Below are 26,575 nucleotides of genomic sequence, written 5' to 3'. Positions count from 1 at the left end.
AAATAAAACACAGACTAGGGAGAATGTAGGCCCCCTCAGGAAGCTCTCAGGAGAACTGGCTACTCTGGATTTGGAGAAGGCTGAGGTTCTGAATGACTTCTTTGCCTCAGTCTTCACTGGCAAAGGCTCTGACCACACCACCCAAGTCTTGGAAGGCAGATGCAGGGACTGTGAGAATGAAGACCTTGGGCCCACTGTAGGAGAGGAACTGGTTTGAGACCATCTTAAAAATCTGAACGTGCACATGGGACCTGATGAGATCCATCCGTGGGTCCTGAAGGAGCTGGGGAATGAAGTTGCGAAGCTGCTGGCCATCATATTTGAGAAATCATGGCAGTCAGGTGAAGTTCTGGATGACTGGAAAAAGGGAAATATAACCCCATTTTCAAGAAGGGGAAAATGGATGACCTGGGGAATTACAGACCACTCAGTCTCACCTCTGTGCCTGGCAAAATCTTGGAGCAGATTCTCCTGGCAGGCATGCTTAGGCACATGAAAATCAACAAGGTGCTTGGTGACATCCAGCATGGCTTCACTAAGGGGAAATCCTGCCTGACCAATTTGGTGGCCTTCTATGATGGGGCTACAGAACTGAGGGACAGGGGTAGAGCAGTTGATGTCATCTACCTGGACTTGTGCAAAGCGTTCGACACTGCCCCACACGACATCCTTGTCCCTAAATAGGAGCAACATCAATTTGATGGATGGAGCACTCGGTGGATAAAGAACTGGCTGGATGGCCACACACAAAGAGTTGTGGTCAATGGCTCAATGTCCAGCTGGAGACCAGTAACGAGTGGTGTCCCTCAGGGATCAGTGTTGGGACCGGTCTTGTTTAACATCTTTGTTGGTGACATGGACAGTAGGATTGAGTGTGCCCTCAGCAAGTTTGCCAATGACACCAAGCTGTGTGGTTTGGTTGATATGCTGGAGGGAAGGAATGCCATCCAGAGGACCTCGACACACTTGTGAGGTGGGCTGATGCCAGCCTCATGAAGTTTAACCATGCCAAGTGCAAGGTCCTACACCTGGGTCGGAGCAATCCCAGGCACAGCCACAGGTTGGGCAGAGAAGAGATTCAGAGCAGCCCTGCTGAGAAGGACTTGGGGGTGTTGGTTGATGAGAAAATGAACATGAGTCGGCTTCAGGTGTGCGCTTGCAGCCCAGAAAGCCAACCGTATCCTGGGCTGCATCAAAAGGAGTGTGACCAGCAGGTCGAAGGAGGCAATCCTGCCCCTCTACTCTGCTCTCCTGAGACCTCACTTGGAGTATTATGTGCAGTTCTGGTGTCCTCAACATAAAAGACATGGAACTGTTGGAACAAGTCCAGAGAAGGGCCACGAGGATGATCAGGGGACTGGAGCACCTCCCGTATGAAGACGGGCTGAGAAAGTTTGGGCTGTTCAGCCTGGGGAAGAGAAGGCTGTGTGGAGACCTCATAGCAGCCTTCCAGTATCTGAAGGGGGCCTATAGGGGTGGTGGAGAGGGACTCTTCATTAGAGACTGTAGTGACAGGACAAGGGGTAATGGGTTAAAACTGAAACAGGGGAAGTTTAGGTTGGATATAAGAAGGAAATTCTTTCCTGTTAGGGTGGTGAGGTACTGGAATAGGTTGCCCAGGGAGGTTGTGAATGCTCCATCCCTGGCAGTGTTCAAGGCCAGGCTGGACGAGGCCTTGGGTGATATGATTTAGCGTAAGGTGTCCCTGCCCACGGCAAGGAGCTGGAACTAGATGATCTTAAGGCCCTTTCCAACCCTAACGATTCTATGATTCTATGATTTAACCCCAGCAAGTTGGGGCATACTTATTTTCTGATTTTTCTGGCTTCACAAAGGTCAAATTGTGCCTGACTAACCTGGTAGCCTTCTACAACAGAGTGACTAAATCAGTGACAAACAAAGATTGAATAAGACAAATGAAGAGCTACTTAAGTACCTACTTTAACTTCTGCAAGGCCTTTGACACAGTCCCACACAACATCCTTGTCTCTAAGTTGGAGATACAGACTCTTCTATGGATAAGGAATTGGGCAGATGGCCATGACCAAAGAGTTTCAGTCAACAGCTCAATGTCGAAACAGAGCTTAGTAACAACTGGTGTCCCTCAGGGTTCTGTGTCTGGTACTGTTGAATAACTCCATTAATAACACAGTGGGATTAGTTCATTCCCAGAAAGCCTGCAGATGACACCAAGCCAAGTGGTGCAGTTGATATGCTTAAGGGAAGGGCTACCATCCAGAGGGACTTTGACAGGCTTAAGGAGTGGGTCCATGTAAACCTCATGAAGCACAACAAGGCCAATTGCGAGGTCCTGCAACCTGGCACAGGGCAATAACTAGTATCAGTACTGGATCAGGAGTAAATGGACTGAGAGTAGCCCTGCAGAGAAGGATGTAGGCATACTGGGGGATGAAAAATTAGGTATGAGCCAGCAATGTGTACTCACAGCTTAGAAAGCCAATCATATCTCACTGCTGCAGAATCCACATCCTCTGGGCACAGCGCAACCACTACAGTTAGATCTCTCTATAGGTTTGTGCATCTATCAGAAGGTCACTTCCTGACTAGAGAATGTAAAAATCTGCATTCAATGATAGGCTGAACAAGCACAGAGGTACCTGGAAGTGAGGTAATGCTCTGCATATCATACCTGGTCACAGTGTCAAATGCTTGTCCTCAGAAGCAGATCTGATAACAACTGAACTTCGAGCTCTTTTCAAGCTGCATCTGGGCTTTCCTTTGAAAACTTGAGCTTTAGGACAAAGATAAGTCAACCCAACTGCAAGACAAAGTCACCTTCTTTTACTTAAAAGCACTCTAACTGACCAAATGATTTTTTAATCCCTTGTCCACAGGGGCACAGGTCAGAACTCATATCCACAACTAGATACATTTCACCTCAGAATGTGCAGGTATGTATGCATATAATGTCGCTATAAACATACAATTACAAGTAAATGTCCTGACCTACTATTCAACTCCAATTACTTCAGTGGTTTTGTCATCCTTTGGCCAGAGTAAATTATTGCTTGCAGTTAGTTTTGCATTATGAAGTACCTGGGATGAAGTACATTTCATCCAGCAGCGCTGTGATAAGTGCTGTAAAATCAAGCTGAATTCAAAGAACTTACTGGAGTCTTTGACAACAAAATGGGAAAAATTTGCATATACCATGATCCAGATCTGTATCTGTCATAGTCCATGTTCCACTACAAATATTGTCCTATATACTCATTTTCAAAAAAGAAAAATCCATTTGTGACAGAATGACGAAGATGCTAATTACAGTTTCTTAAATTAAACCTGCTCTGCAACAGATATTTTGGAGGAGTTGGCTACATTACAGAATGCTTTACAGTCTCCTTTTGTGACTCCATCCAAGGCCAAAATCCGATTAATTGCACAGTGAAAACCTTGAACAATCTCCAGACAAACAGAAAATGGGATATGCCAAAATTGGTTGAATCCAAAAACATCTTCCAGTGCACACATTTCAAAATAGCTCAAAGTGTGATTTTCTACCAATAAAAAGCCTAAATCAAAGCATAATTGATCAAATAAGTACAAGACTTATCTACAGCCATTTCCAACCAATGTGATCAAAGGCAGAAAAGGAAAGCTCTAATAACAGTACAGAGGATTTTAACTTGATTTCAGTGGGGCAAGAAATACAGTCACATGAAGAGATATTTTTCTACTAAAACAACAGTGACATCATTCAGCCACTGAGTTTTACAATTAATTCTCAAAGACTTCTTAGTCACAGTCTATCCATTGACATACTACCTTCTATACATTATTTTGCAGGAAAAGATTAGCAAAATATAACTGCAGGAAGCTGCACAAAACAAGGCTTTCATCTGGTGCATGACGGAAAATGAGCAAAATAGTCTTCCCCAAAAAAAAGTACTAACCTAAAGACAGTGCAATATATGTGAAACCCTGTGACAGATTGAAAAGCAACACCATTCAGCAAGACCAGACCAAGAAATTGTTGCCTGGCTACAATGACTAGCACAAAACTACACAGAACTGAGTAGCAACACTAAAACTTTGAGTACAACATAAATGGAGGTTAAGACTAACTGAAATTTATCATCCACTCCCACATCCTAAGTCACTGTAAAAAGGGCATATTTTTCTGCTCAGTGATTTTCTTAACTATTTTAAGAGCTTATAAAACTACAACTAGTTTTGCTTCACTCTTTAAAGAATTCTGATATTTATTACTAATAATCTAGGTTCAATGTCTTTGCCCATGTTCATTTTGTCCCATTTTTTGTCATGAAACAAAAGAATCCAAAAGCAGATGGGCTTGACATGAACCCTGCTGTGCACGAATTCTGACACATAAAAAAATGAAATGAAAATAATTAATGAAAGTCCAAGAATTTTAGCATACAACTAAGGAATAAGATTGTCCAACTGTGACATTAGGACTGACTTCCTTTAATTGAATGAACATATTTGAGATTTGAGCATTGCAAACAAACCATAACTAAGGCAAGGAAAATTTTGCTGTGGAGGAAAGAATTATGGTGTTGTGGCTGCTGTTCATAGGATCCTCTCTAGCACTGGACAAATTTTGTTAGGACTAGATTACTCTGGGAGGGAAAAACAAGGCATTATCTAAGAGTATCTATCAATGTTTATCTTATTGTAATTACAACTGCTGACCAACATACTAACACCACAGGAACTAGGCTATTCCAAAAGGAATAGCCTTGCGGTCCCCAAATATTCACTCCTGTCACCTCACACCATCTTATGCATCTAAATATGAACTAATTTTAGCTTGGTAACAGACATGTGAGGACAGTAATTATCAAAAGGTTGAGGCCATATATCCACAAGATTGAGTCCCAATTCACTGATTACAAAAAGCTAAAGAAGAAATTAAGTCTTATTGTAGAGAATATTTGCAGGAACTACATTTCACTTTTCACCATGGAGGAAGAAGGATGTCTGCACAGCAGACAAAAACATCTCAGATAACACTGTTAAACAGTACTTGTGACTGAGATTAATGACTACAGTTTGTGTTGTGGATAACTCTCCAACAGAAAGCAATGCTGCATTTTGTTTTACAAACACATGGCTTCTGTACCCGGAAGCGTTTAAAGGCACTGACTGCATCAAAAGTGGTGACTAATTTGCTTGAATAAAACTATTTGTTTGAATAAAACAAATTCAAAGAAACTTGCCTGGCAGCTTGCATGGGGCAGGGGGGGAATAAACCCCAAATTTGCTATTTCTATCCAGGGGAAACAGTAAGAGGGTGAATATCTGCCTTCCTGCTACTTGTTAGGGTGAGAAAAGAAAAATAACTGTAAGGTACTTTGTCACTTACAGCCTGGTCTAAGATCAAGTCTCTATCAAAGCTCAGGACAGGGAAGGGTGGCATGGCCTGCACATCAGGCCCTCACTTGACCATGCTCCAGCCCTCCAAATGGAATCCCATCCTCCCTGTCAGGCTTGCCTTCCTCTCCATTATGCAAAGTCTCTTGGCTTCCACGGAACCAAATTTCATTGGTCCTCACACCTAATTGTTGGCCATTCCCACATACCACATGGGCCAGGACTTGAGCACCAGCTTGGGAACACTCATTCCCGAGGTATCACAGTAAGCAGACAGGGCAATGGCCAGCCCATATGAAAGCCTCATCTTCCTTTCTGTTTAAGGACTCAGCTGAAACAAAGCATATTTAAATCAATTATTTTTCCATAGTTGTCATCTAGCTTTTTTTTTTTCCTCCTTGAAGACATGGCTACAGAAGGGCCACAGGTGTATTCCAAATAAATGTTTCCTTCCCTGTGATCTTGCAGAGCCCATTGCACACTTCCCCTTCGAGCAAGTCCTCCTTTGAGTCAGTGGAAAAGCCCACTGCTGCTGTAGGGAAACCAGCCCCCAATAGGACATAGAGCATTACTCAGACTGAAGTGAATGCCAAATCAAGTCTGAGAGAGGCTTAATGACACTGGCAATACCAAGTAAAACACTAAGGACCTCGTACACAGTACTCGTGTTAATAACGTGCAAGGGGAAGAAGCAAAATTGTACCATTTCATTTCCAGAGCTGGAACATCACCCGCTGATGTGGCAGGGAGCCTGCCAGAAAGCCAACCACTGCTTGTATCGATAACACCAAGATAAATGCACATTACAGCAAGCAGCTGTGCTACTGGAAGCATTCAGTGTTGCACTCTTGATGCCAGAGGCTCTGCTGCCTTTCTCATGAACAGCTCGATACACATACCCTCTTTGGAAAGAGGCAAAAGCACAGAGGACTTGGCACACTTGCCATGAACATTAACAGAGAGATTTGACTTTCTTGTGGCTTGTGGTTTTTATCTTACTGCTAAGATCAGATCAGCCAGTGTAAATAGACTATGAAGTCTTCCATATCACTACCACAGGCAGTATAGGAACTACATATGCATGCTGTGTTTATGTACTTCATTTCAGTGACAGCAAGCTGAGTATCACATTATTCAGCTCACATAGCAATGCCATTAACAACTAGATTTAAGTAGTTTTCATAACTGCAATGTAGTTTCAACACTATAATTAGTTATGCACAGTAGCTGGAAGCCTACCAGCTTATTATTAAACTGATTTGAAAAGCATTATGGTATATAAACTTCTATATACCATAATGCTTTTCAAATCAGTTTAATAATGCTTCATCACAGTATTTGACAGTGCCATTATATTTTTTTTGTATCGGCACTGTGCAAGATCCAAAACAATCACTCCTGGGAGCAGTAGCAGGGCTGGCAGGCACCTGGCCATGCTGGAAGAGGGAGGGGAGTGATGCTGCAGCAGAGCATGGCTCTCTTATCACGTGGGCCTCCAGCACAAGTCCTGTCTTGGAGTAGGCACCACTCATGCCTCCAGTGGTCTAGTGAAGGACCACACGAAAAAACACACCAAATTTAAGCCAGAGATATCTTGGGCAGTAGCAGGAGTTACCTGAGGAAGCACAGAGCTGGGAATAAAGGATGGAGAATCTCCCCTCATACCAACAGATTTCTGGTCTAATCAAAATTACACAGTGGGCAGAGTTATTTGTATGGGTTCAGTATTTAGGCCAAATATACTTTGCAGTTTATAGAAAAAACTGTCTTATTGAGTTTGCCAATAATTACAGAATATGAACTTTCCACTTACTACAAATCTTTTGACGGTTAGTAAATCTGTTTTAGTACTTCCAGGAAATGCTTTGTGGCCCAGGACATGTTTTTGCAGTAGTTAGAAATCAAAGCTTTTCTTTTTTTCTTTTTCTTTTTTTTTTTATTTAACAAGAGCCTATTTCATTAGTTTAAATGTAAAAAGTAAGAAGCACTCACCAGCTTTGCAAGTAGCTAAAGTGATCGACAACTGCACAACAAGGGTGCCTATGCCTCTCCAAGCATTCTGGTGCTTTATCAAGTAACTGGAAGGCTGAGCTATCATGTAGCAGGTCCTAGCTTATCACTGAAGTGCCATGAAACTTCCAATTCCATTTATCAAGAGGACATGTCTCTAAATTAGCTTATTTATTGCCTCTTTCAATCTGAAGATCAATTAAATCCAGGAACATTCTCACAGGAATACTAGTTGGTAATGCTCTTACTTAGCCAACTATTTTTGTTAAAATATTGACTGAAATTAGATTAATCTTTGTCAGCAATGACAATGGTAAGGCCCGTCATCTTTATTTCCTTAGTTAAGGTAGTAGGAGCAGTGTTAGCTTCCTTAATTTTCTTGAGAAACTGAGTATTTAAGAGCTTCAGACTAGTCTAGAGCCAAGAATCTTCTTCCTTACCTAAAACAGTGCAGATAATTCACTAATAAATTAGCAGAGAGGGGAAAACTTATGTTGCTGGATTATGATGTACCTTGGTGTCACGTTCTCAAATTCTGCTTCAGGGATTTTACACTCATTTGCATCCCTGTCTTCGTTTCTACTCTTTATAAAAGTTGATGACAGACCGACATTATGGTACAATTAGAGACCCATAAAAATTAAATTGGAAAAAGAGAGACAAAGCTCTGGACAGTGACCCCTGTAAACCCACTGATGCTATTTAGTACTAGCTCTAGTTTTTAAGAAATTATTTAAAAATGAAATAAAGAAGTGAAATAATCCCATGATGAGTAGTGCTACCTAGGTCAGACACAATGAGGGCCTCAAGCTGGTAACAAAAGCCAATTCTGTGTGCATTGTGGTATAGCGGCGATTGTCTAAGCTATAAAACTAGCATAAGGAGAGGTAGTACCTTCTAGCAGACCAAACCTCATGAAGTAGACTAGATTAAGTAAACCAACAACCAATGCATCCTATTATACTCAGGATCTATGTAGTTCAACCACTCCAAAGGTGTTGATTCTTCCTGGCTCTATTTTCATGAACTGAGTGCTGTTTCATCCTCAGCTGTGGGGACCTCCTTTTTAAACCTATATCCCGTTGCAAGTCCACCATGGGCAAGTGCTACATTCCCACAGATAAGCTGTTGGTCCTTAAACCTCCTCCTCCACCATCTTCAAGATAACCCCAAAGCCAGTGGCTAGGAATTCGGGCTTTACGTTGCACGTCTTTAGAAACAAGCCAGAAGTTCCACTTACTAGTTCAGATCAGTTTCTTTCCTTAAAGGTCTGGTCAAGTGAATCACAGAATCATAGAATAGTTAGGTTGGAAAAGACCTTAAGATCATCTAGTTCCAACCCCCTGCCGTGGGCAGGGACACCTCACACTAAACCATGCCACCCAAGGCTCTGTCCAACCTGGCCTTGAACACTGCCAGGGATGGAGCATTCACAACTTCCCTGGGCAACCTATTCCAGTGCATCACCCTTACAGGAAAGAACTTCCTCCTCATATCCAATCTAAACTTCCCCTGTTTAAGTTTTAACCCATTACCCCTTGTTCTATCACTACAGTTCCTAATGAAGAGTCCCTCCCCAGCATCCTTATAGGCCCCCTTCAGATACTGGAAGGCTGCTAGGAGGCCTCCACACAGCCTTCTCTTCCCCAGGCTGAACAGCCCAAACTTTCTCAGCCTGTCTTCATACGGGAGGTGCTCCAATCCCCTGATCATCCTCATGGCCCTCCTCTGGACTTGTTCCAACAGTTCCATGTCCTTTTTATGTTGAAGACACCAGAACTGCACACAATACTCCAAGCGAGGTCTCACAAGAGCAGAGTAGATGAGCAGGATCACCTCCGTCAACCTGCTGGTCACGCTCCTTTTGATGCAGCCCAGGATATGGTTGGCTTTCTGGGCTGCAAGCACACACTGAAGCTGGCTCATTCATTTTCTCATCAACCAACAACCCCAAGTCCTTCTCCGCAGGGCTGCTCTGAATCTCTTCTCTGCCCAACCTGTAGCTGTGCCTGGGATTGCTGCAACACAGATGTAGGACCTTGCACTCGGTATGGTTAAACTTCATGAGGTTGGCATCAGCCCACCTCACAAGCGTGTCCAGGTCCCTCTGGATGGCATTCCTTCCCTCCAGCGTATCAACTGAACCACACAGCTTGGTGCCATTGGCAAACTTGTTGAGGGCGCACTCAATCCCACTGTCCATGTCACCAACAAAGATGTTGAACAAGACCAGTCCCAACACAGTCACTGAGGGACACCACTCGTTACTGGTCTCCAGCTGGACACTGAGCCATTGAGCCAAGTGAAAGTTTCACCTCTTTAACAGAAGCTATTTAATCAGCCAGATACTGGCAGAAAACATCCTGAACATCATCTTTGGTTTCTAATTTAGACCCACAAAGTGCATCACCAGCTATTCAGTAGGAAAGAGCAGGAAAAAAATGCTTGGGCAGTGAAGTATTACAGTAATCTTATCTGCTCTGTTTACATATACACCTAGCAATGTAAAACAATGCACCCTAAAAGATCATGAAAGGGAAGGGAACGCAGGAGAAAGACAGAAATTCCAGGAGAGGTGGAGGACAGGAACTCCAGGACCCCCCTTTCTTTTGAGCAATCTAGGCCTCTCCTAGGAAAAAAAAAAAACACACAAGAAAAAACAAAAAAACCCGACCAACAAACAAAAAAGCCAAAACAAAACAAAACCTAACAAAAACATAGTCTTAAGCAGCCTTAGTTTAACTTGAACACCCTGTCGGTGTTCAAGGCCAGGTTGGACAGAGCCTTAGGTGATATGGTTTAGTGTGAGGTGTCCCTGCCCATGGTTGGAACTAGATGATCTTAAGGTCCTTTCCAACTCTAACTGTTCTATGAACTTGGAGGACCTACAGGATGAAAGGATTCATAGAACATACGTTACTGCATCAAAAAGACACCCACCACTAGGTGTCAGCCCAACTTAAGGTATTATATATATAAATGTATTTAAGAATATCTCACTTTCATTATACTTTGAGCCTCTAAGTATATCACAGAAATATTCATACATACATACATAACACTCTTATGCTGACCTTAAGGAACAAACTAATGACATTTGCAGAAAAGAGTACTGTCAAATACCTAGAACCTTTTGGAAATTCAAGTAGGGTGCCTGCTTTTACAAAGCTACATTTTGTAGAATCATTTTGGTTGGAAAAGACCAACCATTAACTTGCCACTGCCAAGCCCATCACTATACCATGTCCCTAAGAGCCACATCTACACATCTTTTAAATACCTCAGGGGATGGACATATTTCCCTGGGGAGCTTGACAACCCTTTCCATGAAGAATTTTTTCCTAATACCCAATCTAAACTTTTCTTGGCACAACTTGAGGCAATTTTGCTCTCATGCTATTGCTTATTCATTTGGAGAAGAGACTGCCACCCACCTTGCTACAAGCCCCTTTGGTTGTTGTGACCCAAGTGCAGAACCCAGCACTTTGCCTTGTAGAACCTCATACCACTGGCCCCAGCCCATTGATGCAGCTTGTCCAGATCTCTCTGTAGAGCCTTCCTACCCTCCAGCAGATCAACACTCTGTCCCAACTTGATGTCATCTGCAAACCTGCTGAGGGACATGATCCCCTTGTCCAGGTCATTGATAAAGAGATTAAACAGAACTGGCCCCAGTACTGAGCCTTGGGGAACACCAGCTGTGACCAGCTGCCAACTGGATTTAACTCTATTCATCATAACCCTTTGGGCCTGGACATCCAGTCAGATTTTTACACAGCAAAACCATCCAAGCCCATCTGTTGGGAAGTTGTGGAGATGAGGCACCTTCACATAGAGCAGCAAGAAAGCTCAAGCCCACGGAAGTGCTTCATCTTTTTTAAAATTCAAAGCCCTGACAACTGAAACATGAGCTGAAAAAGTCAGAGTAGAACACCTGCCCTGCCACTTTTTTTCTGAAGCAATGAATCCATTACCACCACAGAGCCCCTGCTGGCTACAAGATAAAAAGCAGATAGACCATTTATCAGCATTTTGTCCAGGAGAGAATCAAACAACTGTCATATCACTTCTGAACAGACCCTGTCTGAGCACCTTCTGTCATTAAAATTAACAGAACTCCCATTCCATTGCAGAGCTTAGAACACACAGGACAGGGATCTTACACAGGGAAAAATATTCAGAGTATTACGCCTTCAGTCATAAATATGCATGGTCTCTTCAAAGCAGACTTAAAAAACAAAACAGGTGGTTATGAAGTCTCCTGCAGTTAAATTTTCATTCCCTTCTCTAAGGGGAGTATAACGAGACAAAACTGAATGTGGAAGAATGGACGTAACTGACATTGCACTCTGTCAGAAAAAGCTTGCAACAGAGCCACCAGGTAACACCTAACACAGACTCTGCAGGCTCACCCACTGATGTAAAGCACTGCAAATAAAACAGCAAAGGGAGGGGGAGGAATCATAGAATAGTTAGGGTTGGAAAGGACCTTAAGATCATCTAGTTCCAACCCCCTGCCGTGGGCAGGGACACCTTATGCTAAATCATATCACCCAAGGTCTCGTCCAACCTGGCCTTGAACACTGCCAGGGATGGAGCATTCACAATCTCCCTGCAACCTATTCCAGTGCTTCACCACCCTAACAGGAAAGAATTTCCTTCTTATATCCAAACTAAACTTCCCCTGTTTAAGTTTTAACCCATTACCCCTTGTCCTGTCACTACAGTCTCTAATGAAGAGTCCCTCTCCAGCATCCCCTTAGGCCCCCTTCAGATACTGGAAGGCTGCTATGAGGTCTCCACACAGCCTTCTCTTCTCCAGGCTGAACAGCTCCAACTTCCTCAGCCTGTCTTCATACGGGAGGTGCTCCAATCCCCTGATCATCCTCGTGGCCCTCCTCTGGACTTGTTCCAACAGTTCCATGTCCTTTTTATGTTGAGGACACCAGAACTGCACACAATACTCCAGGTGAGGTCTCACAAGAGCAGAGTAGCACATTAAAATTAAAAAACAACCAGAAATAGGAATGGTCTAGGGAAAAAGAACTGTTTCAGAAGACCACCTTCCTTTCCAACTAACACATTAAAACCAGCCTATAGTCTTTCCTTGCACACAGCCTCCCTCTCCTGTCAAAAAGAGGAAGCTTCAGTTCTGAAATACTGCTTGTGTCACATTGCAACATACAGTGCTTTCACAACTGACAGTCTCTGTGCTTCCTGATCTCTCATGCTATAAGCATCACATAACATCCAAATCAGTGTCAACACCAAAGTGTTGGGTTTGGAGATGCTCAAAACCCAACTGGACATAGGCTTGAGCAACCTGCCCTAACTGACCCTCCTCTGAGCAAGGATGGACTAAATAGATGTCACTGCCAACCTCAACTCTTCTGTAATTCTCAGATTAATTACTGTTGAATATTGACTGGGCAATGAAATAACAACGCTAAAGCCTAAAGTAAGTTTGTAAAATGCAAAGGTCAAAGAGAAGCAGCTTCCAGGTCCATTTTACAAACAGATAAAACTTAAGCTCAGTGAAAAAGCAGAAGTCACAAGGCCACATTGTCAGGTTAAGTGTGTGGGAATTAGCTGTCACAACTGGAAAAATATCAATACAAGATCAGAGAAAGGTCAGTAAAAAAAGAAAAACCTTCATTGTAACTTTTTTTTGGTTTTGCATGCAAAAAAGATCAGGATTGTTTTTTGTAAACTTACAAAAACAGAAGTAAAAGTAACAGTTCAGCTGTCTCAAGAGGTCAGTATTCAATTTCTGTTGAACCCACCAATATGAGCAATTGTCTTTACACTGCTAACTGCCTCAGATTTCACAAAACCAATCAAATTTAGAACGAAGATTAATGACAGAGAGTCAGTCTGCTTCTCCCTCACACCACTCTATGGGACATGGGGGAAACTTCTAGCAGCTACTCACAGACACCACCCCTGTAGTCCCTCTGCTACCAAAACCTTGCCATGCAAACCAAATATAACTTACAATCTTTTTTTTATTTATAATACGGTCTAAGCTCATGCATTAGTATAATTTGCTTTTCCCATCTCTTGTGCCTTCCACAGGGACACCTTTCATCCATGTGAAAAAAAAAAAACACCTCAACAACCAAAACCAAACCCAAAACGTAAGATACTATCTTGGTGCTGACTGAGGAATCTTAAAGTAGTAATACAGATTTGACTTACCAGTTTTTATATTGCGTATTGCTGCCAAAAGCCTATTACATACACATGTGATGAAATAAGGCATAAAGCAGAAGTGATTGCACCAAGTGCAGGTGGTCAGACATCAGCACTCATACAGTCATTACAAAAAAAGCTAGTGATTCGTAACAGTGAAGTCTGGCAAAAAAAGACATCCCATTATGTGTGTTAAAAGGACAGTTATCAAGGTGAAACCCAAACATTCACATTGTTCTATATTCTCCCTACAAGCCAAATCTCAGTCTTCGAATTTTGTTTAATATTCCATGTAACTCCACATTACCTCAAGGTTTTCACAAGTCACAGCAAGAAAGGAAAAGCAGGGTGGCCTAAAACAGTAGGAATGCCATTAATAATGCCACCATGAAGCAGTGAGGACCCAATTAATTTGAATGTGTCATAACTCCAGGGATCTCTGCTGTCATGCAATTTTTCAGTTGTAATACTGGAATGCAAAAGCTGGAGGTAGACATCTGTTCTTATACATTATCAGGCAGAAGAGTTTATTAGTCTTGGCTACGTTCATATGTCATGTTATGTCTTTATAGCTGTCTAGATGGTCATACAGCAGAGACTATATATTACTTCATGGGTATTAGTCATCCCATCTGAGTCTAAAAGGATAAATATAGAACAGTCCAAACTGGGCAGTTAGCTACCAATCTCATTAAAAACAAAAAGTGGAAATAACTCTTTTACACACAAAGCACCCAGCCTCAAGAACAAGCCAGCTGCTACAGAAATCTGGTACATAATCATAAAATACATGAAAAGGCAACCTCAAGGGAACACAAGTGCTTGGAAGTGAAAGTCATCTGGAACCTAAGCAGCAACAAGGGAGGTGGAGTGACAACAAAACCCCTCGATGCCTAACTAGGCCATGCTGAAGAAATTGCAGTTGAGAGCTCTAGAGTCTGAAAAGATATCTTTAAATGTATAAACCAAGGTTACATTTTAGCTCTGTTTGCTTTCTCTTTCCACTCATCTATCTCATACCCTGGCCTTAAGTTTGCTAAGCAGCTAACGGCTGCATGGGAGAGTTGACCAGAAAAAACTATCACAGAAAAGGTTCTAAAAGCAGCAAAACAAACTATAATATACACAAAATCTCAAGTGGCCAGCACACAGAGAGCAACATAATTCAGGAGAAAGGCCTAGTCCCCAGTTTTCTTTAAAGAAATTCACATTTTACCGCTTATATTCACTGAAATGCTAAAGCATAACTCTTATTTGCTCATTTTTCTAGAAACCACAGTGCAAGGAAGTCCAGAGCAGCACTACAGCTGCTCTGCTAAATGCACAAACCAGCCTCAAATTCAGGTCAAGGTCAAGATTTGAAAGTTGTGTTAATATGACTATCAGTATCACAAGTTGTAACTTGCACAAAGTTGTAACTTGCAACAAGCATTTCCAATCTGTATGAACTACTTGAAAAATCTTTTGCTTAAGTCTGGTAATGACTACAGCATTGCAGATACTGGAGAAAGCAGATTCCTGATATAACCTCACAGATGTATTTGCATTCATGCCATTTGCGATATAAAAGAATCTTGTCAAAACTGCAGGAAGCCAGCAATGAGGCTTTAAATCTAGAACATAATTTTTAAAATTTTTCTTTGTGCTAGAATTACTGCTGCTGCAGAAAGGAAAGATGCCTTGCAAGTGAACTAATCCGTTTAATTCAAGTAATTTTTGGTTTAGTCCAGATGTAGTGCGTTCCACGCATGTCAAGCTGTGAGTCATTACTTCATAAAACTATCTCACATTTGTATTTGTTTTCCAGTGCTTTAGAAAGGGAGATATTAGCTCACCATTTACAAAGTGGAGTCCTAGTTAACAGGCTGTAATTGGGGTGCCACACAATAGTTCCTTTATGCACAAAAGCCTAAGAATGATGATGACAGCAATGCACAAGCTTTAGGACCAGAGAGAGTGTATTCAGGACCATGTGGCTTCACAGGCATTACTAAATGTTATTAAATTTTGAGAAATAAATCACTGACCTCTAAGCCAGCTAATTTAATGAACATTATGTATCTTTATCAACCAAATACTGCAATCTTAGCAAAAACTTAAATAAGTCCATACTCCCAAAATATATTTGTCTAACAAAAGTCCAGTTCAACTGAAGAGTTTACTCCCTTAATTATTACATGCAAGTTCTTTATGTAACATATTACACTGATACTGCCTTTCTAATCGAGGATTATTTAGAAGAGTGATTACTAGTCACCTACCCACACACCACTGTCTTGGAAGGGCAGCAGAGGTACCAGAAATATTGCCAGATCTCGGGAAGATTGCATCAACCACCAATGAAGCAATGCATGCCACAGCAAGAGAACCTTCTTATCTCCAAACAGCGATCTCTCCCACTACAAGGCTTGGGAGGAAACCTGACTTCTAAGTGCCACAAAGACTGGATTCAAACAAACCCACAGACCTAAGCCCACAAGGCTGGAGCACATGCCACCCTCACAGAGGTGAGCTACAGCTTCACCTCAGCGGCCACAGCAGCCTTAGGAACTGAGGTCCGCCTCCACCTCCCCTGGTCCCTCACAGACCCACCATGTAGGCTGACAACCCAAGCACCACATGAGGCTGGAAGGCACTCCACCCACCCAGGAAGGGGCACACTGGGTACATACATTGCCTATAGCGGCTCCCCCTCTACTGCCTTACATAGTAGGGCACTATGTGTATATAGATAGATAGATAGATATGCATGTTTTCTTCTTCAGCAATACCAAAAAGAGAAGACAGCTCCCACGATACCGATAAACCCCACTACTTCCACCCTCAACCTCAGCCGGCAGGTCCGCCGCCAGACCCTTTTATAACGTGGAAAGGCACAATGGGCGGAACCTGTGCCCCAGCTCTGCGACTGTATTGGGCAGCTGTGCTGTTAATCACCGGAACGGGCAACCGGCTAGCGCGCCTGGCTCTTTCCTTTAGCCTCTTGTTTAAGTGACTCGGGCTCCCTCTAGGGGCAGTAGCGGTGAGCCCGTGAGGGCTGACCCATCCCTGGGTCCCCGGCGCGGCGGGAGGGAGGGGCGGCTCGAAACCGCCCGGTGACGCCGGACGGCACTGTGAGCGCGGCCGCGCGACAGGCCCGCGCAGCTCAGCACTCGTCAACGCGGGCCTCGGTGGCCGGCGGATGAGTTGAGGCGCCTGCCGCGGCGGGCAGAGGGTCGGCTATGGCCAGCGGTGGCTCAGAGGAGGGGGAGGCAGTGGCGAGGGAGGAACAAGCCCTAAGGAAGCTGGTCGTCCGGCTCCAGAACGTCCAGGAGAGGAAGCGGCTGGAGACGCTGGTGCAGACCCTGAGCGACCTGCTGGAGCTGGCGGCCCGGCAGAGCGGTAAGGCGCGGGGGATCTTGCCCGGCCCTGCTCCGCCCCGCCCCGCCGGTGGCTAACGCGGCCTGTCCCTGTCCCCCCACAGCCCCCCGGCTCTTCAGCGGCAAGAATGTCCACGTGCCCCTGCTGCTAGTGGTGGACCTGTACCCGAGAGCGGCGGGGGTGCAGCAGGTAAGGGCGTCCGGTCCGCGCCGCTCCGGCTTTGCTCCTTGGGATGAGCCGATCCCGCGGTCCTTTCCCGGAGTAAAGGTTGCCGCTCTGCTTGTTTGTTTCTTTTCAACTTGCTCTCGTCCAGGCCTCTTCATGAAGTGCTGCTGGTCTGTAACAGGGCGCTGTATCCTCCCGCATTTAAAGGGACAAGTGTTCCAGCTTGCTGCGGGTACCACTCATTGCATTTCTATGTAAAGGGCAGAAGGTGAACTAGAAAATAAGTAGTGTGAACACAGTATAACATAGTCTTCTAAATTGCTAGTGACGTTACCTAATGTATTTTCGACGTTGCAGTATTGAATTCTGACATGGTTAGACAAACTTCTGAAAAGCAGAATTTTACAATATGAATTCATACATATGTAGCCCTATCCTGGAGAGTTGTACTAACCCAGTTAGTTATTTATTTATTTTTATTTTTTTTTTTTTGGAGGAGGAGGGAGGGCGATTCTTCTAGCTATGAGTAGGTTCTTAACTTTAAGGGTCTGCTTGACTGCACTTGAACAATTTGATGTTATAGTTATGGTAGGGCTGCCAAACTTGTCATATGGAACAGCTCCTTCCTGGCAGGTATATATTAATTTCTGACTATGTTATGCTTAAAGGATGTTTATAAGCTCTTTTACTTTTTCCAACTCAAATAGAAGACAAAACATAAACTATATTGCAAATGCCACTTAAACAATAATATATTTTAAGGTGGGGTTCTTCTGTGTAGTAGAACTTAGCTAGAGGTCAAAAGATTAAAATATGAAATTGTACTTGTGTAATGATTATCCTGGAACAACAGTGATCCCAGGTTTCCTTTGAAGATTACATATCTGTGCAGACTGAAGTTCTAAGTTATTTTACAGTTCAATTGTCAGGTCATTAAGAAATACAGAAGGAAGAATAAGCAGTTATTTTCAGGATAAGGCGTATTTTGTATATAACAATTTGCAAAACCACTGTCCAGAAGTTTAGACAAGGAAGTAAAGATTATGAAATCCAACCACAGTCAGAAGTAGGTGTGAAATGACAGCACAAGAGTCTCAGAAGTGCACAAGGAAAATAGTGGTTTTCATTTTAACCGTGTTAAAGAGCCCCACTGATTTAATGTAGAATTTTAAACTGAGTTTACACTTCTCTCTGCCTACACTTGCAGTTGTAACAGTGTTTCAGTTTAGACGTTTTAGAGCTCTTTTGCATTATTACGTATTAAAGTGTGAAATTCATAGCCAATGCAAAGCTCAAATGCTGTTCTTCACGAAAATGACATAGGCAGCTCTTCCTTCACATTCAGTTGTGATGTTTACAAACATCCACAATATGTTAGTAGAGCTGTCTTCTTGCTTCACTCACTGTGATTCATTTACAGTCTTTGTGAATACACAATTCTCACTTTATAGTAGCAATGGAGTACTGTGGTCCTGATTTCAGTGCAGTCTTTTCACACTGCTAATGAATTTTCATTGAATAAATGCATTAATCAACCTCTTCTGCTTTTGGTTTTGTAATATATTTGACTCACATGAGAGAATAAACACAGTAAGAGATATATCTGAAGTGAGGATTTTCTTTCCTTCCCCTCCTTAACTGCTTTCAAAGCACCATGTTGTGCTGCTGTTCCACTGGCTTGTATGGAGTAAGTTTGCTTAACCCTGCAAGCTTCTTTAGAAGTAGGATGGTACCAGGCTGAAAAGTCAATAGTTCCTTAAAATAAAATAGATCTTTAAGTAAATATGGTAGTTTCTTGCCACAGTTACTCTGGCAATGATTGGAGCAGCTTAGAAACTCTAGAGCAAATTATGTTTACTCTTGAGTAAAGAGCAGTCAGCAGAGCTTTATTGTGTCATGTAGAAGGTGTGACCTAATGTAATATAAATTCATTGCATGCTAGAAATGAAAAGGGTCTGATTTAAAAATAACAGCATTTCAGTGCTGCCACCAGCTGTTTCTGTGTATAGGGACCTGTTTGAGTGTTTATAAGAATGTCTTTGTTGTTTGGTTTGGTTTTTCTTTTCCGTGTGGCCTTCAGGATTTCTGTTATTTAAAATACCTTTATTTTTTACATAATTACTTAACAGATAATAAGTTTTCTGTTATCTCAGGTTGTGATTTTAATATTGTGAAATAGACCACATGTCAGCAAGTCAGATGTTTCCATTGGTCTTCTCTGGATTCACAGTTCTTATGAATGTTTGTTGATACTTGGAGTCACATCAAAATAAAAGTGTTTAAAGGAAATAAAAAAATCATCAGAAACAGTTTTAATACAGAAAGGAATTTTCTAAAGTCATTAAGCTAATTTTCAGCAAGTTCTAAGTTTTACAAGAACAGTTAGGATGAAATGAAGTGGGAATTTTAAAATGTTATCTAAGCAAAACACAGTGAATGAGTTGGTCGTCACCTCTACAATGGCTTTGCCATGTAGATTTGAAATTTGTACCTAACTGATAACCTGTTTTGCTTGGAACATGGAAAATTAGGTAATTATATATCCTCCTCTCAGGGAGGACAGATGATTGTTAAGACTATTCTTTGCACCTATGTTTAGTGAGGGCACAAACCAGCTAAATCTTCCTGAGTGTCCATAGTAATAGTCTCATGTAAAGCGAGCCAGCTTGCGATCCCGGGAAGAGAAGAGCATGGAAATTGGTTTGTGATCAAGTTCAGTCTGCAGACATTAAGGTTGTAATTGGCTGATAACATTTGGCTGTGCAAATTTGAACTGAAACAGAACTACTGCAGACAGTGTGAACACAGCCCATGTAACCAAGTACGTGGAAGATAAAAGCAGAATTCCGGTTCCCAGGGCCTACATCATCATTATCATACTTGCCAAAGTTGTGATGAAAGCTGTGTAGGTTCAATCCTGTGCTGTTCCTATGTGTGTCTCTACACTATCAGACTTGCAGTTTCATATCTCTCGTCTTGCAGACTGTAGGGTTAGAGATCATGCACTTTCCATGCACTTTGCAATTAAACTCTTTGGAGGTAGTCATTTACATTCCTGTTGTTGGCTGTCCTGTCTTGACCCCTTTGCTTCACATAATCCTTCTGCCGAAAAATGTTCCAGTTACACATAGAGTTTTTGAGCCATACTTAGATTATCTCCTTTATTGACCCTATTCTTGAAGCACACAGACCTAATTCCACTTTATTTTTTTCTTTTTATTTATATGGCTAAGGAAACCTTTATGCCTTGTTTTCATTCCTTTTTGTAAAATCTGTTTCATCTTGGCTTTTGACATTGCTCATTTCACTTCTTGCCTTTCAATACATCAGGGTTTTCTTGCTTATCAGTTAATCCATTGTACAGGTTTTGCTTACTGCATCCCCACTAAAGCCCATTCAGTCGTATCACTCTGCAGGTGTTCATAATGCATCGGGTTCATCTAATACAGAAGACCAAAGAGGAACATTGTTTTTTTGCATTATTTAGTGATGTCTGAAAGTCAAAGAATTTGCATAGGATAGGTAGTTATTAATAACAAACACATTTGGTTTAGTTCATCTTTCCTTCCTTGTGATCTCAAAACTTTCACTGCCTTCATTACATTTTGAAAGCACACAATACTGAGGATGGTGAGATTATGAAATATATAGTACTGCTTAGGTATCTCATTCCCACTTAAACGCTGGACACCTTTAGAAACCTATCTTTTCTCCTTATAATTTGCAATGAAATGGCACATACTTATGGAAACGCCCATTCTTCAATAAAGCTAGATTACCTGTAATAGTGCCGTGGTCTTTCCTGGCCCATAAAGACATACATGCTATGGACCTCTGTCAGCATCTCTTTTAGCTGTGTGTCCTTCATCCTCAAGCAGTGCTGAAGCACATTGAGAGTGATGTGTTACTACAAGCAGTGCATTCAGAATCATTAGCATGTGTGGTTTACCTTCCTCTTTTCACTTTTTATGTCATTTGTCGTCTGTGTTGATTAATTTTCCCTTATTGATTTGACAAGATAACTTTTCATAACATCCTTCTTGCAAAACCCAAGAATATTAGAAGACAACATTGATGTTTCAAATAGAATATCTCTCCTAAAATAGCTATATTTTTGTTTTACAGATGGGTTGGTCACTTCTTTGTAAATTAATAGAAATTTGTCCAAGTACTCTACAGAACATAGCTCCTAAGGATGTTGGGAAGGACTGGGAAGTACTGGGTGTTCACCAGTAAGTATTTTGTACGTAAAGAGTCTTCTGGAATAAGTGGTTATCACGACAGCATATTTGTGCAATGGAATATATTTATAGAAATTTGTTACATCAGCTTCTAAATGATTCAAGATTTTTGTGGGTTTTTTTCAACCTTCAGAATGGGAGACTCATGCAAGCAGGGACTTTACCTGTGTGTACAAATTACCTGGTGGAGAAAGTAAAGGAGACTAGCCAGGCTCTTCTCAGTGATGCCCAGTGACAGGATGAAAAATAATGGGCGCAAACTGAAATATAGAAAATTAAACATTAAAATATTAAACATAAAAAACTCCTTACACATTAAAAAAAAAAGCTTTGTGGTTTTTTTTTTTTTTTTACTTTTCATTTTTGTTACGAGGTTAATCAAACACTGGACAGGTTGCCCATAGAGTTTGGAGTCTGTGAGAGGTTGCAAAGTTTCAAACCTTATAGATGCTCAGAACCTGACTGGATGTGGCTCCAAGCAATCAGTTGTAGCTGACCCTCCTTTTGGCTGGAGAGTCGAAACAGGAGACCTCCAGAGGTCCATGCCAAATTCAGCAATGCTGGGATTCTCTGGTTATCAATGTCTTCCATTTTAATAGACAGATGCAGTATTGCCTGGATGATTGTGGATGTGTTTTCTTTCCAAATATGAGGGATTGTATCCACAAGCCTAAAATACTGTGGATCGAGAAGAAGGGGGGTTGTCACACCTAATCTTACTGTCTAAAAAGTAAGCACTAAGCCAGGTCAGTGGACACAATTACCTGCAGAGAGCATGGTCTATTCCATCTTTTTAGTAAGTTATCCAGGTGCAAATTGTGGTTTGGACTTGCTCATCTCTGTCCATTAACTGTTGAGGGAACCTAAGCAGCTAGTTTCTGGATGGCTGTGGTTAGATGGGATGAAAACCACACAGTTTAGCTCTATAGTTGTCATATAGCACAAGTGGTAATTGTAGATGATACAAAGGGGGAAGAAGAGCTTGGATAGGTGTTCTTTGGTCATATTGCTCATTCAGGGCTCATATGACAGCAAGAAGGTACAGCCTTACAACTCCCGTAGTGAATATGTCTCTGCCTTTATAGTCTTCACCATACCTTTCCTTAGAAAGGTTGCTGTCTTAAGATCATTTGCATGAAGATGCAGCTTGGGTTTGTGGGGTTTTGCTTGTTCATCTTACGTTGGCTAGAGTACATGGTCAGTAAGTGAATTAACTCCCTTAAAAGAAGGGCTGGCAATTTTTGTTAGAAAATGAAAGTGATTTTGGTTGCTTTTTTGTGAGCAAGAAACAAGAAGCTAGTTGCAATTTCTTTGGCAGATTAAAGACATGTTAACTGAGAGCTGTTCTGAGACTTAGAGCTATTGCTGTTCATTCTAGGTCCCAGAAAAATTACTCTTTTGGGGCTGATCTTTCCCATAGCCTCGTCAGAGTCCACATGGTGCATGCGGTTGAACAAAGCATACTTTTCAAGCTCAAACTTCACAAAAAAATCTGTTAATAACATTACTGTACACAGTTCCTTTCCAATACCAGTATTTTAGCCAACTCTGTGTCCCTGTCTGATATGTTGGCAGTTTTTCTTGCTGTGGAGAAACTTGTTCATAGTGGGGGAGTAAGCTCAGACATTTCTGTCAATGCCAAAGACAGAGCAAACCAGCCAAATTACATTTCAGGTTCCTTGTAGGTGGATTGGACTACTGCTGTGCATCAACACCATGATGAATATGTGCTGTTTGCAGCAAGGCAGGAGACAGTTATGGTAGAGAATAAAAGTTTTTTATTTGTTTTTTGGGGGGCATTTTTTGTCCAAGAGATTTTCACTTTTGTGTGTTTATTTTAGAACAGAAATCTTAAGCGAGGAAAAAGCGTTTGTTTCTTGTCTGTCAACCACGAGCCAACTTGACCACATTACAGTTGTTTAGAAACAGTAGTTTTGTATTGATGTCGATGTTCTTGACAGGCAGTGTGATAATTAGTCACTGTTACTGTGAGGAGAAAGGAGGGAAATTCCTTCAGTGTATTTGCATCTTCTTTACAAGCTCAGAGACTTCATGAGATGTTTCATAATCTCTTATGTTAAACTGTCATACACTCAGTGAGGTTTAGAAGATTTTACATCCTCATTCTTGGTTATACTTGAAATGGGAGGGTGTATGCAGGGAGTTTTCTCCTTGTATGGGACATGCTTTAATGTATGATTATTTTACCCTGCAGTATACTGAGTCAGCTCATGTCTTATATTTATCATTTATATATCAGCATTTGCCTGAAACAGATCACCCTGTATTAAATGCCCTCGTCCCAAAGCAGTGTTTCTTCCCCACAGCAGAAATAATGAGTCATTGACAAGGTAGACAGGAAGAGATGTTTAGTAGCTCCAGAGCATTTGATATCTCGGTGGGTTTTCCATTTATGCAGAGTGTAAAGAGTAAGGAAATCTTGCTTGACAGCTACTTATGGAGTAAAGAGGTGAAGGAATGAATCTTCACCCCATGTACAGTTTTGCTCGACAGCTACTTATGGAGTAAAGAGGTGAAGGAATCTTCACCCCATGTACAGTTTCTACACGTGTATGCATATGCACACACCCCTGCCACCACACAGTAAAATGCATTAGTAATGCTTAAGAACAGAACACTTTAATCAGGACGTTGAAGCAGATTTAAGAGTGTCTGTTTAGGTACTCTACCAGCTTGGTTAGAGTGGCTCTTGTTTTTTCCTTAATTCATCATCCTGCTACTTAGATCCATACATGTGGGCTGTATGCTGGGACAATAATTTGCCTCAGGACTGAAAACCCAAATGCCACCGTCTGTCCTTGTCTGTAGAGTTGAAGTCCAAAGTACGCATACAGAAGATTCAGTGAGGTAACTAAGTGCTGCTTTTTGTTTTTCAAGAGAGGTCAAGAATTTTGCTAAAGTATCACAAACTACTGCACAATCCATTTTTATTAGATATTATGTATACAAAGACTCACATTTGAAGATTATTAAGATTGCAGAATCAAGTTCTCCAAAATCATGAAAATTAAAAAAAAAAGGTTTCTTTAGGGTTGAGGTTTGTTGTTTTTTTTTTTGTGTAAGCCTATCCATTTTTATTTAGTTTTTAATTACACAGTCTGGAGTCCGTTCCCCCCCCCCCCCCCCCTTTTGAGATATGCTTCATTCAGTGCAAAATTAATGACTACATATTTTCTATCTTCAGCATCCTTCAGTGTTTGGCCCACTGCCTTATTTACTGTATCCTAGTGATACCTTGTGTGAAAACTGGCCTATTCGTTTTCTTCTCAGCTTTTCTTAGTGTTCATAAGTATTGTCTAGAGCTTTTAAAATTTTGTTTATTGAGAAGGTGTAATGGATTTGTGATCACTGTATTACAGATGGTAGTTTAGGCAAAGTCTGTTTAAAGTACCAACTGATTTTTGGGCGCCTAGTTTGGTACATGCACTGGATTTTTCAGAGTACTTAGCATTGCTTCACTTTCTCTGTTTAAAAAGTCAGCTTTGGTTGGCTCTGATGCAGCATTTCACAGGTCTCAGGTTGGGCCACCCAGAAAGTAAGGAGTCTGAAATGGGCAGTTTATGAAATGTTTCTTTTTAGTGATTTGTCCAGCATCACACAAGTGCTATGTGGTGGAAACTTACATAGGGTAGAGTTCTTCAAGATGCTGTTCAATTTCTTTCACTGGGAAGCTGCTGTTTCTCATCCAACAAAACCATGATAATTCATTGTAACTTAGCTCTTGCTATGCACAGAACAGTTCTGGACTGTCCACAGCCTGCTGTGCTCCACAACCCTGCTTCCTGTACAGTTACTCCATCCTGAATGAGACTTGTCCTCTGTAGAATTTATATAACTAATTAAAAATTAAAGTAAAATTAATAAATTATGCATAATTTATTGTAGTATGATAATAGGTAAAATACCAACATTATTTTATTGCTAACTTGAAAAAAACATAAACTGAAATAAAAGTTTAAAAAATAAAAATTGGGAGTTTTTTAAGCTTTTGCTAATTTCTATAGCTATTTAATTTTTAAGGAAAAAGTTTGATAAAATTTTGTGTATGTCAGTATTTCTTTAGCTATAACTCTTTTTTCTTTTTCTTTTTTTTTAATTTGTAGACAGATTCTTAAAATGCTTACAGTCCACAAAGGAAATATCAATCTCTCAGTAATAGGACTGAAAACATTGAATCTACTTCTCATGTCAGGTATTGTGGGGTTTACTTTCCTACTTTGTCTAAGCCTTTAAAACACAAAACTGTGCTACGAAGTGTGTGACTGTACATGTCGAACCTAATTTTTCCGTCTTGTTTTACTCTGTGAAGTCACTTGTCATTTGTACTTGTATATGAAATAATAAGAGTACTGCTTTGCAGCTTTTTTATGCAGCTAGAAATGATTCTCCAAATTGCAAAGCCATGAAGAATATGACCAATTAATTTTCCAACTTGTTATTAGAATAGACACAAATACTTGCTGTGAAGCAGTCAAGTAAAATAACTAAAAGCTAATTTTTTCTTACCTAAATATAAATTTGGTGACATTCTGACTTGCTTTCTTTAGTACTGGTTAATACTTTTGAAAACAGTAAATCATCTCTGACATTCTTGTTATTTTGCTTAGCAGAGACCTGATCTTGCCAGGCACTGAGAATTTTCTTCATGGTGCTGAGGTTCTTGATCTTCTGTAGAAATTAAAGAGAAACCTTAAAGGAGAGTTATGCATTATGCTATTTTAGTCAAGTTAGCATATAATATTAACACAAATTGTTGTTAGGTTAGGAATCCTTCCATTGACTTTAACAGGCTCTGGAATCAGCCTTATTTAGAAACTAAGGATTAGACTTGAGCTGTCCAATGTTCTGCTGTCAGCAGTGGAGCAAGACAGGCACTTTCAGGGGATAGTTCATCCTATTAATGTGTTTATTATATAAGAACAGTTATCTCTTGAACCTGTTTTCCTCTCCCTTTTGATTGTTGGGAGGTCTGGAGGTCTAGCTTAGACTGGGCACCTAACTTTTTATCTGCTGAAGTTGACTAATATAGGTCTCATTATAAAGTGCTACACTTTATCATTATGTGATTAACATCACTATGTGATTAATAATAATAATAGCAAAATCTGGCCATTAGTGAGTAACTGTAATCAACAGCTTCTTTCTTTTAATTGTGAGGTATCGTAAAGGGTCCTAAACTGTTGACTGGATATTCCATAACAGGTTATTCCTGACTGCTACTCATCTCA

General features: G+C 41.2%; 1 protein-coding gene across 2 annotated transcripts in view; it reads left to right on the top strand.

Annotated features, from left to right (window-relative positions):
- The first annotated feature begins 16,559 nt into the window (after positions 1-16,559).
- The window catches only part of LRRK2 (leucine rich repeat kinase 2), a 70,460-nt gene continuing 60,444 nt past the window's right edge, over positions 16,560-26,575 (top strand). The window contains exons 1-4 of one of the 2 annotated variants that reach the window (XM_057417788.1): positions 16,560-16,941; positions 17,024-17,109; positions 21,211-21,317; positions 25,451-25,539. In XM_057417788.1, the coding sequence (XP_057273771.1) occupies positions 16,782-16,941; positions 17,024-17,109; positions 21,211-21,317; positions 25,451-25,539 (442 nt within the window). In that variant the 5' untranslated portion in view covers positions 16,560-16,781. The remainder of the gene's footprint in view (positions 16,942-17,023; positions 17,110-21,210; positions 21,318-25,450; positions 25,540-26,575) is intronic. The other variant, XM_057417787.1, reaches the window with a different exon arrangement.

This window comes from Pezoporus wallicus, unplaced genomic scaffold, assembly GCF_028554395.1.
Source record: "Pezoporus wallicus isolate ANWC-B61680 ecotype Strahan unplaced genomic scaffold, APGP_CSIRO_Pwel_v1 contig_5542, whole genome shotgun sequence".
In the NCBI taxonomy this organism is placed as follows: Eukaryota; Metazoa; Chordata; class Aves; order Psittaciformes; family Psittacidae; genus Pezoporus; species Pezoporus wallicus.
Note: the sequence above shows the minus strand (reverse complement) of the source record. Positions and strands in the feature narration are given on the sequence as shown.